General features: G+C 61.9%; 2 protein-coding genes across 2 annotated transcripts; both read left to right on the top strand.

The window, feature by feature from the left end:
• Nucleotides 1–12: 12 nt before the first annotated feature.
• LSM4 (LSM4 homolog, U6 small nuclear RNA and mRNA degradation associated) lies at nucleotides 13–6,379 on the top strand. Its single transcript, XM_075524517.1, has 5 exons — nucleotides 13–158; nucleotides 320–361; nucleotides 503–601; nucleotides 3,118–3,301; nucleotides 5,784–6,379. Exons 1-5 carry the CDS (start codon nucleotides 156–158, stop codon nucleotides 5,870–5,872), a joined length of 417 nt encoding a protein of 138 aa, XP_075380632.1. The 5' UTR covers nucleotides 13–155; the 3' UTR covers nucleotides 5,873–6,379.
• Nucleotides 6,380–12,111: 5,732 nt separating this feature from the next.
• Nucleotides 12,112–13,492, top strand: JUND (JunD proto-oncogene, AP-1 transcription factor subunit). Its single transcript, XM_075524138.1, has one exon. It carries the CDS (start codon nucleotides 12,266–12,268, stop codon nucleotides 13,220–13,222), a length of 957 nt encoding a protein of 318 aa, XP_075380253.1. The 5' UTR covers nucleotides 12,112–12,265; the 3' UTR covers nucleotides 13,223–13,492.
• The last annotated feature ends 1,960 nt before the right edge of the window (nucleotides 13,493–15,452 follow it).

Below are 15,452 nucleotides of genomic sequence, written 5' to 3'. Positions count from 1 at the left end.
CCGGGCGCCGCGGCGCTGCTTTACGGCCGAAGCCGGGTTCCGCGCTCTGATTGGCTCCGCCGGCGCCGCGCCGTGCGCTGATTGGCCCCGCGCGGGGCCGGGGGCGGTTTGAGCGGCAGAGCCCGGCGCGGCGGCGGCTCCGCGGCTCCGGCACGATGGTGAGCGGCGGCGGGGGCGGCCCGGGGGCTGCGGGGCTGGGACCTGGGGGCCCGGAGCCGTGGGGAGGCGTGGACGGTGTCCCACTGGGTGTCCCGGTCCCGGTCCCTGTCCCGGTGTCCGTCCCGGTGCCTGAGGCCTCTCTCCTCTCTTCCTCTCACAGTTGCCCCTGTCCCTGCTGAAGACGGCGCAGAACCACCCCATGGTGAGTACCGGCAGCGCGGCCCAGCCCCGGTCCCGCGGCCCGCCCCCGGCCTCAGACTCACCGGTACCGTGCGGCTGACACCGGGGCAGGTTCCTGTACCGGGGCTGGGCCGGCGCCCCGTGACTCCCGTCTCTCTTGCAGCTGGTGGAGCTGAAAAACGGGGAGACCTACAACGGGCACCTGGTGAGCTGCGACAACTGGATGAACATCAACCTGCGGGAGGTCATCTGCACATCCCGGGTAAGGCCGGACCCCCGCCCCGGGCAGCCGGTCGGGGTCACCCACCCTCCGCGCCCCCGGGGAGCATCCCCGAGGGTGCCCGACCTCCGGCCCTGCAGCCGGGCCGGCTATGCTGTAGCTCAGAGGCCATCGCCGCTGTGGAAGCGTGACTTCTGCCTGAAATGCAAATTTAATACCGTTATTTATAATATCCGTAAGGAAGGAACGCGCTCGGGCGCGCGCCGGCGCAGGGCGGCTTTCCGCAGCGCACAGAAACGCCGTGCGAGCGTTTCCCCTGCGAGAGGGTTCCCGGTGCGGGGCTGGGGGCCGCAGGATGGGGCGCGGTGGCTCGTGCCACGGCGCTGAGCTGGGTTTCCCAAGATCGGAGCCTTCATCCATCACGTGCCGTCCAAGAAGCGAGGTCCGCTTCAAACGCTGCGCTAACTTTTATTAATTTTCTTGTCTCTCGCCCTCTAACTCTCCACATGAAAACGGAGGAGCCTGTTGTTTACTCGCGCCGGGGGCTCTGTGCTGTCTGGTACTTTTGCCCTTGGCCAAAGGTGCTCCAGAAGATTGTGATCTGGGTTTTGGGCTTTGGCCTCAGTCAGAAATGTCTGGTCTTGTCCCTACCAGCCGTGCGCTGTGGGAAGCGGCAGCTGGATGGATGTTGGCTGTTGCTGCTCTTTCCCTGCCCTGGAACATCAGAGCTCCGCAGGAGAGACTGGCAGAGATCCTCGTTCTTCCGAAAAATCTCTCTGCAAACTCCCCGTACCTGTTGTCTCCACAACAGGAAAGTTTTGAGTGATATTGCTGGGGCACGGAGCCACGTTTTCACGTCTGTATGACAAGAGTAAACGTCTTGAGCGAGGTTTGAGAGGGACCTTCGGGGCGGAGCAGTGGGGCTTAGAAATTTGTGGGTGCACCTTGGCTTCTGGTGGGACAAACGGGGAAGAACGGCTGTCGAATTTAGCAGGAGGGGGACTAAGAGGAGGCAACAGACAGCAAAGCCTTATCCGTGCCCGCGACACGGGTGATGTTGTCCTTCCCCTTGGGAAATCGCTTCCTACAGCTCAGTGCTCTCTTGTGGAGGAGCAGTAGCTCAGGTTTTATTCCCTCCGAGTGATCTAAGAGGGATCCTGTCACACAGCAAAGCAGCCGGGCTCATCGGCTGTGCCTCTGCCCGCCTTAAAACACCAAAACTCCTCCAAAGCCCGGGTGAAAGCCGAGCTGGAGCCGCTGCCGGGGTTGTACTGGTGGTACTGGTGGAGACTGGCCACTAGATGGCACGGGGCGGCGGCGGATGGGCGGCCCCGGCCCGGGGGGGGGGGTTGTTTACCCCGGGGAGGCCGGAACGAGGAAGCGAGGGAGCCTGGCTCCATCCCTTCCTGCATCCCGAGCCAAGGAGCAGCCGGGCAGATCCAAGGCAGGGTGGGGTTTGCTGGGTGTCTTTTGGAAGAGGGCTGTTTCTCTCTGTCTCGTCTTGTGTGCGAAGGACTTGCCCGTACAGGCAGAGTTGCCCCAAATAACTCCTGGGGTGTGTGTTGTGGAGGGGGGGGGGGAACTGACTATTTTATCCCGGGAGAGGAGGAACGAGGCGTTCTTGTTTAACCCACTCTTCTGGGATGTTACAGACGCCTCGTCCGCATGCTGCCACTTGAGAATCGCTGGGCTCGAGCGATCCCAGCTGCAGCCAAACCCTGACGGAGCCGCTGCGGTGGCGGAGCGGGGCGAGGCGGGTCCCCGTCCCTCCTCCCAGTTACATCATGGGCGGCCGAGTTGTTGTTCAGCTTCAACGCTCGATTCCTATTCCGACAGCCGTCCTCGATACGCGGGAGGCGAAGCCCTGATAGGTCGTGTCCTAGAAAAGCCCTGAAACTGCATTAAACAACTAACGCACAAAATATAGAGGCCGTAACTCACCTGAAGACTTTCTTTTTTTATATATATATATAATCTGTAAGCTCCTTATTTTCCACAGCTGCAGTTACCGTGCTCTGGTGGCACACACCCCGCAGCCAGCTGGCTCTGGACCTGCCTCACTGCTCCATCCACACCCCAGAGGAGCGAAGGAGTGAGGCGACTCCCAGCCGAGGCTGCTGGAGAAGAAACCCGGCCGTGCATACGCCTTTGCCGCAGCTGCGTTTCTCTTGCCAGAGTTGGCTTTTCGTAGCCGTTGTGTGCAACTTACCACCCTTGCCTCTCTAGTCCCGCTTTCGATTCCCTTCTTAGACGAGAAGGGAAGGTGCTTGTTTCCTCGGCCTCTTCTTCCTTCATTTTCTGCGAGTGTTAGAGGCAGTTGTGGAACAAATTGAAACTACAGTTGTTCGTGGCTGAGTGCCCTGACCCCCAGGTTGTAGGGCTACGTGTTTTGGAGGAAAAAACCCACCCTTTTTTGCAGCTAGTTACAGATAAAGCTTTCAGAAAAGATTGGCGGAGCTGTCACACTCTCCAGAAGCGATGGAAAATACTCAAATGCCCCAAAAGTGATACAAAAGCATCAGGTTTTGTTTGTAGCCTAACGCGTTGCTCCCCAATAGGATGGAGACAAGTTCTGGAGAATGCCAGAGTGCTACATTCGTGGCAGCACGATTAAATACCTGCGTATCCCCGATGAAATAATTGACATGGTGAAAGAAGAGGTGGTGTCCAAGGGCAGAGGCCGTGGCGGGATGCAACAGCAGAAGCAACAGAAGGGCCGTGGTGTTGGAGGTGCTGGACGAGGTAATGATCCTGTTTGTTTTTCAGCTCGGAGAGGGGTGAGCGGGATCCCTGCCTTTAAATTTCACCTCTTGTGCAAGGAATGGCTCTTGCTTCTCGGTTTTAAACCCGGGACTGTGTGTCTGGGAGAAGCTGGAGCCTCTCTTGTGCAAGATGTAGCTGAGTGAGTGTGTTGCCTCGCTTGTAAAGCAGCCTCTGCCAAAGAATAGAAAGGATTCGTGCCAGGGATGTGCCTCCCTCATTACTGGGGTTGGGCAGGAGCTTGAGAGAGTCTGAACTTGACTGTTTCTACCCCTCCTGGCTAGTTCGGGAGCGTGGCCCTACAAAACTGGTGTCTGTTAGCTTAGCAAGTCAGGGAGGGAAACAAATGGCTATTCTGTTTGAAAATAGACTGGGCTCTGACCATGGCAGTGATAGAAAAACATCATCTTTTCTCCCGTTATAATGGGGCTTTTGATCTCCTGACTTGTTAATTTATTTATTTTTTTTTAAATATCTGAGGGTTTGTGTTCCTCCTGCTCGACATGAATAATGCATGTTTCTGATAAAAGGGGAGGTTGCCACTTACGAAGAAATAGGTCACCAAAACAACTCTTCCTTCCCTGTCCCGCTTCACAGGGTTAGGTGATCTCAGAGCCCTTCAGCTTGGGGATATATTTGCTCTTTTCTCCCCAAACTGTCCTGCTGGAAGCCCGAGAGCCGTTTCTCTCCTTTCCTGCTCACCCCTCTTGCCACGTCTTTGCGATTCGCTTTGCGGTCGCCTCGCTCAGCCCCAGGGTTGCTCTCGGTACAGGCTTAGGCTGCAGTAGGAGCTTAAAATCCTGAGCGCTCTCACCGGCTACAACAAAATGGGTTTGGCCCGGGAAATCTTAGGTTTTAAAAGGAGCCCTGGGGACTGAGACACCAACGAGCAAAGCCTCTCTGCGGAGCACCTTTAACGAGCTGCCTGCTTTTTGACTATGCAAGGAATCCTGGGATCTACCCGGGGCCATCACGCCATGCTGGGACGCGCAACGTGCAGCGTCTCCGACTCCCAGGGACTTCTGGAGGAAAAACCCCTGCGATTTCTGCTGCCTGTGCTACCTCCTGGAAGCTCCGAGCATGCAAAAGTGACCTTTACAAATCTGAAGGCGCCTTTATTTTTCTTCCTTCCCTTTTCAGTGTCCAAAGAGCTTGGCATAACAGCTTTTTTGGATATGGTTATTTGGACAAACATTTTAGCTGAAATATTTTCTCTGCTGTGGAAATATCTACCTTGTAGAGAGCAGAGCTGAGCTCTGTTTGAGGTGGAGTTCCCTGCTGTTTTGATGTGCAGCTTAAATTCGCTGATGGAATATTTTAAAGGGAAGCTTTGGCATTTGCTAATTAGCTAAAAGGTTTGGCTCTCATTACTGAGACATGAAGGGAGGAGAAGAAAAAAAAAAAAAAAGGCAGGACAATTTTGTTGAGAGGCCAGCAGGCAGAAGTAAAGCTATAATTGTGCACACAGTTGAAAGGATTATTGTTTCTGACACTGGTAATCCTTTGCCTTTTACTTCTCGGCTTGCCAAATTCAGAAGTACAGCAGCCTTTGCTCAGCTTCGCTGGGAGCAGCCAGAGCCCTGCGAGCATCCCAAGGGCTGCAGGGTTAGGAGCAATTTTATTTTTTTTGCCTCTGGTGTGGGCACGTCTGCTCAGTGAAGCAACCGGAGCAGAGGGCTCTAGAGAAGCTCTTCCGCCTGGTGCCCAAACTGGGTCTCCTTTGGGTTCTGCCTTTTGTGCGGAGGTGGCTGGCAGGATAGATCCGCGGTCCCTTTATCACGTTATTACCTGGAATTGCTTTCTGTTTGGGGTGAATCTGAGCAGTGAGGGAACGACGAGGGTGGGCTTTGTCCCAGGACAAGGACGGTCACGGCTCTCGGGTACGAGGACGCTCGTACGTCTGCAGCGGGTCTCATGGCAGCCGCCCGGTTCCCGCTGCCTCCCTGGCAGCGTGCGGTACCCGGTGCCCTCTGCAGCGGTGGATCGCGCTGTTCAGCAGCGAGACGGTGACAGAGGGATGTATTTTTTTTCTGTTTTGTAGCTGAGCAGTCTTCAAAACGAGTCACCCTCTTCGTTGCTTTTGGTTTGCCCTTACGGCTTTCAGGGGACACGGTATAACCTGCTCGTCCCACTGGATTTAAAAATGTGGTATCGCTTCCTTGGTTCCGTTTTTCAGAAGAAGTTAACTTCAATTTACGATGATAAGAGCTAGCTAGAGGGCACGTTAACACGCCGGGGAGGTATTGCTGAACTTGCTGGTGAGGGGGGATAAGTTTATGCACCTTGTAAATAAGGGATCTGGAGCTGGTAAGGGAGAAATCTAAAAGTCCTGTCTCTGCAAAGACTAGAAAATAGGCTTGCGTTTGGGTAAAACATAAATAACTGAAAAGCTCTGAGCGACTGGGAGACGTTGCTGGCTTACAGTGACGCTCTGACATCCGTGCTCTTTCTCTCTGCCCCGTAGGTGTGTTTGGTGGCCGTGGCCGAGGAATACCAGGCAGTGGAAGAGGCCAGCAGGAAAAAAAGCCAGGCAGACAATCAGCAAAGCAGTGAGAGGCTGTCTGCACCCTGGCCGGGGACAGTGCTGCGATGCCGTTTGGTTTTTATCACCTCAGGATTGCCATGTGTTCAAAAGCGTTACCTTTCTACTCTTCCGTCAGTTGATCAGTGCCCGAATCATGTAGTTTGGAAGCCCCTCGCAATTTAATCTGGTAAAACGGAGTTATTCGCTCCTTGTAGTCAGCAAGTCATTGGAAATATTTAAAAAAAAAATCATTCACAGTTAAGGACCTAAGTTCTGCCTTCTCCTGAGAGTGAAAGCACTATTTAATTTTTCAGGGTCACCAGGTTTAATTTAAAAGATTAACAGTGGTTAATATATGCAGTGGTATAAGAACGAAGGCAAACACTTTCTGGATTGTTTGGATTTTTTTGTACTTGAAACTTGGGAAACTTGTTGCATTTGTAACAGATGCAAGTGTTTTTGGTTTAAAAACACTGAACTTGAGGATATTGTATCTTTACATGAGTAGTCTTAAGGGTTTGGGTTTGTTTTTTTTTTTTAAAAAAAACAACAAACTTTTAAGCTATTGCTTATCTTCTATTTCTGGCCAGTCAGTTCCGTCTCTCCTATGGCTTAAAGGAGAGCTTGGGATGAACATTGCATTGGCCTTCAAGGGTTGTTTCCAAGAGAGCTTTGTGATAAACGAGGGTTTCCTAATTAGTGTATTACTAATTTGACTTCAGATTAGAAGGTTCCTTTAAAGGAAAGGGGTTTCTGTGTTTTTTTTGTGGAAGGCTGGTGTGCCCCGTACTCTTCACATTTGTATGCTTGGGTTTTTTTCTGAAAAGCAACCGAGCTGTTAAGTTGATTTCTTTCCCCCCCCCACTTTGAAAACTCTCTCCCTTGTGCCTGTGCCACAAAGTCCCGAACTCTGACAGTATTTCTCAAGCTTATTTCTTCTGCTACCCAGCGACTGACTTCACTAGAAGTACTTGTCATTTCCTTTTCTACTCACCAATTATCTTTCCTTGGGGACACAGACCAGCGCGTCCCTCTTGTAGGTTAAGAAAGCTCCTGTGAATTCCCAGGTCGGGTCGCTCCAGTCTTCCATCCCACGGGGTGCAGGGTCCCATGAGCAAAATGCACCCGCAAAATATCCTGGCTGATCTGAACTGAACGTCTGCAGGGGGGCACGGGGGGAAGAAAGAGGCTCTGGCTGTGCCTCAACCCCCTGAATGGATGAAATAGCTTAATTTTAGGGGAAAAGCTGATATTGTGACTTGTTCTGAACAGGTTTTTTTTTTGTTTTGGTTTGTTGTTTTTTTTTTTTTACAACCGATTCCCATATTGAAGCCTACTCTCTGCCGTCACCACTGTATTGAAAATGAGTGAAGAACATGCTTTTATATATACTTATTTTTTTAATGTTTATAGAACTTGTGCGCAGTGGTGAGTAGGAATAAATCGCCAACCTGGACAAAACGACTCCCTCTCTCTGTCTGCAACGGCGCTGAGCCCTGCCTGACCCCGCGCGCGCTCCCGCAGCCGCCCGGCTTCACCTAAACCCTTGCTCGAGCCCTGGTATAAGTAATAAATCCCCAAGCCGACGGCCTGAACCTTTTGTTTCTAACAGCAGCCACGTGTTCTCCGCGGCCGCCTTTCCTCGGCGAGGCGTTAACCGGCAGCGCCAGCACTCGATCTCCATCCTGGGCGAGCCGGCTTCTGCCACGGAGCCAATTCCAGGCGATGGGAACGGGGCACATGTGTCCTCCCTCCTGGAAACTCGCTCTCACCGTAAACACCCGGGTGGCATTTTAACAAAGCCCGGGCTGAGCCCTGTGTCAGACTTTCCCTTCCCAACCTGCTCCCTCCCTTTCGAGTCCCTCCAGCCACAGAAACTCCACGTGTTACAGCCGCCCTGGTGAAAAAGGAAACGACTGCAGCGCTGTCTGGATTTAAGGTCTGTTCTGGCCAGATAAATCTTCACTGCAACAATGGGACCTTTGGCTTCGGCTCAGGGTAGAGTCCTCCAAGGACGCCTTATCTCCTGGCGAAGCTCTGGGGTCAGGCGTTGGAGCTCATTAAGTTCTGCTTTAGTTTAATTACAACCACGGGCTTTAGCAGCCTTCCCTACTTGCCTCCCCCCTTCCTTTTTCCGCCTCTGTAGGAATATTTTTGTCCTGAGCCGCGGGCACAGCCCCTGCGAGGGCAACTGGCCCCACGCGGCAGCAGGTTGGGTGGAAGACGGCTCCGCTGTGTCCCCCCCACGTGCTCCCACCCTGTCACCGCTGGCGCTCATCCCACGCAGCCCTCGTCCCCAAACCGGAGCGGCATCGAGCCTGGGCATCGATGCGATGCTCATCTATGGCTTTGGGCCTTCCTGCCCCAAAAACGAGTGTCCGGGGCTGTCGTGTGCTCCAACCCTTCCCCACGGCAGCACGGGGAGGGGTGGGGAGAGGCAAGCCATGGTTGAAAAAAACAACAAAAAAAAAAAAACAAAACCCCAACCAAAACAGGGAGGAGCAAGAGAAAAGCAACAACCAGAGAGGAGGAAAAAGGTCTGAGCCTTGCTGCCGGCGTGGGTGGGTGCGCAGCCTGGCTGGGCGAACGTGTCTCGGCCGGAAAGACGGGCTGGGTCGGGGGGGACCCGGCAAAGGCCACTGTGGAAACCCTCCCTGCTCCCTTCCCGTGACATTTTTGTGGGTAACCGGGCCCACGGCGGCTCCGGCAGCCACGGGGCCGTGTCTCCCGGCACTGGCGCTGCGGCACGGCGCTGCTGGCTGCCCCGCGGTGACTCATAACTTCTGTGCCTCGCCGGGGAGGCAGCACAGGAATAGTTACACACCAGCCGCCTGCGACGCGGAGGGAGTGGCTGCCGAAATATTTCAGGGCTGCGCTAAGCAACTAAAAATACACGTCAAACCCTCCTCCTCCTTTTTCCTTTTTAAATGTGTTTTCTTTCTGTCTATTTTTTTTTTTTTTTTTTAATTCTTGTTTTCGATTGCTGGAGGCCCATGCGCCCCGGGGGTAGCATGGCCCCTCGGGGTTTCCTCAGGGACCGGAGCAGGTTTGGGGGCAGGCGCTGACGGCCAGCGACTTCTTGTTTTCCCAGCTTGGTTCCTCTCTTCCCTCCTTGCGGCGATGACTAAGAGGCGGCTTCCCCTGCGCACCCAGTGCCTGTGGTGCAAATCCCGGGGCGGCAAACGCTCTCCTGCTTGTTCCCTTTTCGGGGGACGGCTCGGCGTGCCGGGAGAGCAAGAGGGATGCGGGTGCGTCCACGGTAGCTCGTGGCCATCTCGACATCTTGCTTTGGGTCCAGCCCCGCGTCCTCGATGGGAGCCGTGGGTGGTCAAGCGGTGGGGCGGCACCTCGTCTCGGCTCCTCGGCGGAGCGGGATCAGGCACCACCGGCGCAACGGAGCCGGTCGCACGCAGGGAACGGTCCTGTTGGGCCCAGGGAAAGGGGGAGAGCAGGAGCCGTGCGGGGACCCGCCGCGCTCGGAGGTGCGAGGGTACTCTGAGGAACGTGGACCCGCTCGAGGCTCGTCGTGCCTCGCCGAGGCGTGGGTTCATCCAAAATCCTTGCCGCCTGCTCCGGGGTAAATATAGCCCGGCTGGCAGGTGGCGAGGCGCGGTGTGACTCAGTGGGTGGTGCTCGCGGGCTCCGACGCCTCCGGGAATAGCAGCTTCGGCCCCCAGCCGAGGTGACGGTGGCACTGTCACCGGCTCAGCGGATGGGGACTGCCCTGCTCGCCCTCCCCACGGGTCTGCCCTCCTGGGAAGCGGAAGGGGCCACTGAATCATGACCCTCATTAAACGCTCATTAGGAAAATGAAGCCGTCGGCTTGCCGCCGGCATCGGGCCGCCACCGGCGAGACAACCTGCGGCGGCTCCGGTTTGGGGACAAGGGACACGTGGGACGAGCACCAGTGGTGACAGGGTGGGAGCACGTGGGGGGGACACAGCACCGCAAGACCCGGGGTGCTGTGACCCACGGGGGAGGGACGCCGGGGGGTGGCGAGGTTTTGCCGGTGGGTGCTGACGGCTGGGCCCGGCCAGAGCGCGGCTCGCGGCTCGCATCCCTGGCCGCCGGCCAGCCGCTCTTCCAGGGAGGCCCCGGGGCCGGTTGGTTCCTCCCTGCAACCGATTAAAGCACCTAGAGCCGAAGCTGGTTCTCATTTCACCCCGCTGCAGCCCGGATTGCGATGGGGGGGGGGGGTACGGGGGCGCGGGCAGGGTGCGGGCAGGGTGCAGGCAGGAGCGCACACGTGGATGCCCGCAGGGCGTACGCCGATGCTCACGGGGTGCGGGCAGCCATGCCCGTGGCTGCGTCCCCGGCTGGGGAGGCGGGGGGGGGGTCCCCCCCTGTGGTGCCGGGGTGGGGGAGAGGAGCCGCCCTCCCCAATCGCTGTCCCCCCACCCCGGTCCCCGTCCCTCGCCGGCCGGGTTTCGTCAGGACGGAAAGTCTGAACCTGCCGGTCTGGCTGCCGGCCGCACCCCTAATGACGGGTTTGCAGCGGAAACATGGACGGCGGCTTCACCTGGGAGCTCCGCGCCGGCCCAGCCCGCCGAACCCCGGGGACACCGGCACCGCCACCTCCGCCACCCTCCTTGGGCCGGGACGCCGGGGCTGGCAGGGGCCACGGGCTGGCCGGGATGGGAGGACCCCGGGCACGGGGCTCGGTCAGGCTCTGCTTTATTTGAGGTTTAATCCACTGGGTTTATTCGGGATTTAATTAACTGCAGCTGGGGGGGGAGGGGAGGTCCCCGTCGGTCCCGGCCCCCTCGTGCCTCGGTTTCCCCGGTGCCAGCACCGCGCGTCCCAGCCTCCGAGCCTGCCCCAGCCCCGTCCTGGATGTCACCCGTGTCCCCTGTGGCCTCCCAGCAGCCAGGGCCGAGCCGTGTCACCGCTGCCCCTGTGCCGCGCCGTCCCCGCGCCCGGTGCCACGCCGTGCCGCGCCACACGCCGTGCCACGCCGTGCCAGCCGGCTCGCGGTGGCGCGGGCAGGCCGGGGCAGGGGCTCCTCGCCCACACCGGGCCAGCGCGGCACCGGCACAGCTGTCACCTCCGGCCTGGCGCCACCGGCGCAGGGGCCCACCGGGCACCCAGCACCCCCGGGGCCGCCGCCACCGATTTGTCGCCTTCGTTAGCGCGGGCCCGGGACCCGTCTGGCTGCAATTAGGGGCGGCTCAGCGTCACCACGGCCCCCCCGTCCCCCCGTCCCCGCCGTGCCCGGGGGCGAGCGGGGCCAGGACCCCTCGGTCCCCGCCACGGGGGCCGCATCCTGCCGGTGCGGGGTTATCGTTGGCCACCGGCGCTGCCTCCCCCCGCGCGGCGGCTCCACGCGGGGACGGGTGACGTCAGCCGCTGACGCCGATCCACCCCCTCAGCCGCCCGCGGGCTTGGCCGGCCGTGACGTGCGTCGCCGCCACCCGCCGCTGCCGCCGTTTAACTCCTTCCCCGCTGCCGGTTGAGCGGGGGGGGGGGGGGGCCGGGAGGGGCCAGGCCCGGTTGTTCCACCGTGCCGCGGCGCTGGGCCCGGCCGGAGCAGGCCGGAGCCGGGAGGGCGGGACGCCACGGCGCGGCCCGACCGGCCGCCCGCCACGCGGCGGTGCGCACCGGTGCTCGCTGGGCGAAACCCCACCGTCCCCGGTGCCACCGGGACGCACCGGCGGCAAACGTCGGAGCTGCGGTGCTGGGGACACGCGGGGACAGGCTGTGACAACGGAGGCGCACGCCACGGTGGCCCCGGCCCACCGGGGCAGGGACCGGGCGGGCAGACCCCGGTGCGCCCGGGCACCCTCCGGCCGGTGCAGCCGCCGGTCTGGCCCACGCGGGTCACGGCCTGGCCGCCCCCGCAGGGTCCCGCCGCCCGGCCCGGTGCGTTTGTTTGTTTGTTTGTTTGTTTATTTGTCGTGCCCTTGTACGGACGGTGCCCGGTGCCCGGTGCCCGGCGCCGGTGCCCGCTCCGCCCCGCCCCTCCCTTTGTGCCCATCAGCCCCGGCGGGGCGCGCGGCGCGGGGCCACGTGACCGCCCCTCCCCCGCCCTGACGTCAGCCCAGGGGCCCTCGCGCTGTTGTCCCGTTTACCCCCCGGTCGCCCCGGCGACGGCGGGGCCAGGAGTGGGCGTGGCACCGCCTGCCGGGGCGGAGGCCCCGCCCCTATGCAAACGAGGGCGGGCGAGGACGTCATCTGCAGCCAATGGGGGCTCGGCGCGGTGAGGTCACCGCGGCGGCGCCGCGTATTTAAGGCGGCGCGGGGGTCGCGGCGGCGGCAGACGCGTGTGTGCGCGCGCGCAAGAGCGGGGCCGCGGCCGGTGCCACCGGCGCCTCCCCCGCCCTCCCCTTCCCCTCCCCCGGCGCAGCGCTCGCCCCGTTCCTTCCTTTCCCTCCCCCTCCCCCCCGCCCCGGCCCCGTTCCCCCGCAGCCGGGCGGGGGAGGAGGATGGAAACACCCTTCTACCATGATGATGTGTTGAGCGGCCTCGGCAGCGGCTTCGCCCCGTCCTCCGGCAGCAGCGGGCTCCTCCTGCCCTTCCCCGGCGGCAGCATGATGAAGAAGGACGCGCTCGGGATGGCGTTACCGGAGCAGGTGGCGGCGGCGTTGAAAGCACCGGGTGCGGCGAGCGGTGAAGCGGCGGGATTGCTGGGTTCGGCCGAGCTGGGTCTGCTGAAGCTGGCGTCCCCCGAGCTGGAGCGGCTCATCATCCAGTCCAACGGGCTGGTGACCACCACGCCGACCAGCGGGCAGTTCCTCTACCCCAAGGCGGCCGCCTCCGAGGAGCAGGAGTTCGCCGAGGGTTTCGTTAAAGCGCTGGAGGACTTGCACAAGCAGAACCAGCTGGGCGGCGGCGCGGCGGGGAGCGGCGGCGGCGGAGGAGGAGGAGGCGGCGGCGGAGGCGGAGGAGGCGGCGGAGGCGCGGGCGAGCTGCCCGCCGCCGGCCTGGCCCCCGAGCCGCCGGTGTACGCCAACCTCAGCAGCTACCCGGCGGTGAGCTACGCCGCCGACCCCGGCCCCTTCGCGGCGCCGCCGCCGCGGCTCCCCCCGCCGCCGCCGCCGCCGCCGTTAAAGGACGAACCTCAGATCGTCCCGGAGGTGCCGAGCTTCGGGGAGAGTCCGCCGCTCTCCCCCATCGACATGGACACGCAGGAGCGTATCAAGGCGGAACGAAAGCGGCTGAGGAACCGCATCGCCGCCTCCAAGTGCCGCAAGAGGAAGCTGGAGCGGATCTCCCGCCTGGAGGAGAAGGTGAAGAGCCTCAAGAGCCAGAACACGGAGCTGGCCTCCACCGCCAGCCTGCTCCGCGAGCAGGTCGCCCAGCTCAAGCAGAAGGTCCTCAGCCACGTCAACAGCGGCTGCCAGCTCCTGCCCCAGCACCAGCACCAGGTGCCGGCTTACTGACCCACGGGGGACCGCGGGGGCTCCCCTCACGCATCCCCCGCTTCCCCGGGCACGGACTGAGGGGGCCCGGGCACGGACCGAGGGGCCCCGCGGGGCTGAGGGTGTGAGGGGAGGGAGAGGACAGTGTTCGTGAAGGGGGGAGCTTGGGGGCCGCCCTCCCGCCCCGCTAAACGGACTGAGGGGGAGCCCGGGCCGCCCCCGCCGGGACTCGCGGGCCCCCGCGCCCGAGACATTCCAGTCAGGCCCCAGTAAAACCCCGCCACACGGAGACCCGCCTCTCGCTGTCTGCTGCGCCGGGGGAGAGCGGGGGGGAGGACGGGGATGGCGGCGGCGGGGGGGGGGAACGACGACGGATGGGCCCGGCGGGGCCTGGCGCGGCGGCGCGGGCAGGAAGCGGCGCGGCCGGCTGCCATCTTGGGGCCGGGGTGGGAGGGTGGTGATGGGGGGGGGTGAGGGCCTCCGTGGGGGTCTGGGGGGGGTGATGGGGGTCGGAGGGGAGGGATGGGGGGTGCTGGTGGGGAGTGGGGGGTTACCCCCGGGGCGGGGGGTCCCTGGGGGGGGGTGTTGTGGGGGGTACCGTCGGGTGATAGTGGAGGGGTTTGGATGCTGAGGGGGGTGTTCTGGGGTTCCTTTGGGGGGGGTCTGGGGTTACTGGGGGTCCCCGTGGGTGGGGGGGGAGCCCCGCTGCTTGTGGGGCTGCTGGTCCTGGCTGTGGCGCGGTCCTGGCTGTTGTCCTGCCCTGGGGCAGCTGGTGCCTCCATGGAGGGGGGGTCACCACCAACACCCCCCCACACACTACACCAGCACCCCGGGGTCACCCCGCAGCCCCTGGCTGGGCCCCGCCAGGGCGGATGGTGAGGCCGGGCCTCCGCGGCTCCTTCCTGGGGCTTCGGCAACTGGCCTTCGCTTCCCGGCACCACCATCGCTCCTCCTCTGCATCCCCCACCTTGCGAGGCCCGGTCCCAGCTCCGTCCCACGGAGCAGCACCCAAGGGACGACCCCCTTCCCGGGAGCGCTTGGGGACAGTGGCACCGACGGCAGGAAGGTCGGCCTGGCTGCCGCTGGGCTGCTCCAGCAAACGGGCTGGTTCCAGCCGCGGCGTGCCAAGCTGTGCCATACCGTTCCCACACCGAGGATCGCCCCGCTCCCGGGGGCTGGCAGGGAGCCCGGTGCGCTGGGGCCCTGCCGTGGGTGGTGGCAGGGGGAGTGTGGCCTCCCCGGGGACCCGGCATGGTGCCGGGCCAGCTGCGGTTTGCCGGGAGGAAGCGCCCTTCCCCGCCATGCGGAAGCGGCCCTGTCCTGGCGCGGCTGTGCTGCGCCCCGGCTGTGCTGCGCCCCGGATGTGCTGCTCCGGCACGGAGACGGACGGGGGGTGTCCCCTGGTCCCCGTGGCAGAGCCAGTGCAGCCCCACGGCTGCCACCAGCAGTGGGTCCAGTGTCACTGTGTCCCCACATCCCTGTGTGCCCAGGTCCCTTTGTCCCTCCATCCCCATGTCCTCAGGTTCCCCAGGTCCCCACATCCCTGTGTGCCCTGCGTCCCCATGTCCCCAAGACACCACATCCTGATGTCTCCATGTTCCCAGGCCCCCACATCCCTTTGTCACCACATCCCCAGGTCCCTTTGTCCCCATGTCCCCACATCCCCATGTCCCCAGACCCCTTTGTCCCCAGACCCCCACATCCCCATGTCCCCAGATCCCTTTGTCCCCAGGTCCCCATGTCCCCAGGTCCCTTTGTCCCCATGTCCCCACATCCCCATGTCCCCAGACCCCTTTGTCCCCAGACCCCCACATCCCCATGTCCCCAGATCCCTTTGTCCCCAGACCCCCACATCCCCATGTCCCCAGATCTCTTTGTCCCCAGGTCCCCAGGTCCCCATGTCCCCAGATCCTTTTGTCCCCAGGTCCCCATGTCCCCAGATCCCTTTGTCCCCATGTCCCCAGGTCCCCATGTCCCCAGATCCCTTTGTCCCCAGGTCCCTTTGTCCCCATGTCCCCAGGTCCCCATGTCCCCAGATCCCTTTGTCCCCAGGTCCCTTTGTCCCCAGGTCCCCAGGTCCCCAGGTCCCCACCCGGACCCTTGTCCCTCCCCGGGCTGATGCAGGTGGGGGCGGCTCCCGGTGCCCGGGGTGGTCTCACGGTCCGGAGGGTGGGGGGTCAGGGGAAACTGAGGCACGGGGTGGGGAGGGGGGGATCCCCCCGGGGTCCCGGGGATGCGGCGCGGCCCGGTG

The sequence above is a fragment of the Mycteria americana genome, chromosome 24 (genome assembly GCF_035582795.1).
Source record: "Mycteria americana isolate JAX WOST 10 ecotype Jacksonville Zoo and Gardens chromosome 24, USCA_MyAme_1.0, whole genome shotgun sequence".
Classification (NCBI taxonomy): Eukaryota; Metazoa; Chordata; class Aves; order Ciconiiformes; family Ciconiidae; genus Mycteria; species Mycteria americana.
This window is presented reverse-complemented; position numbering and strand designations above follow the sequence as displayed.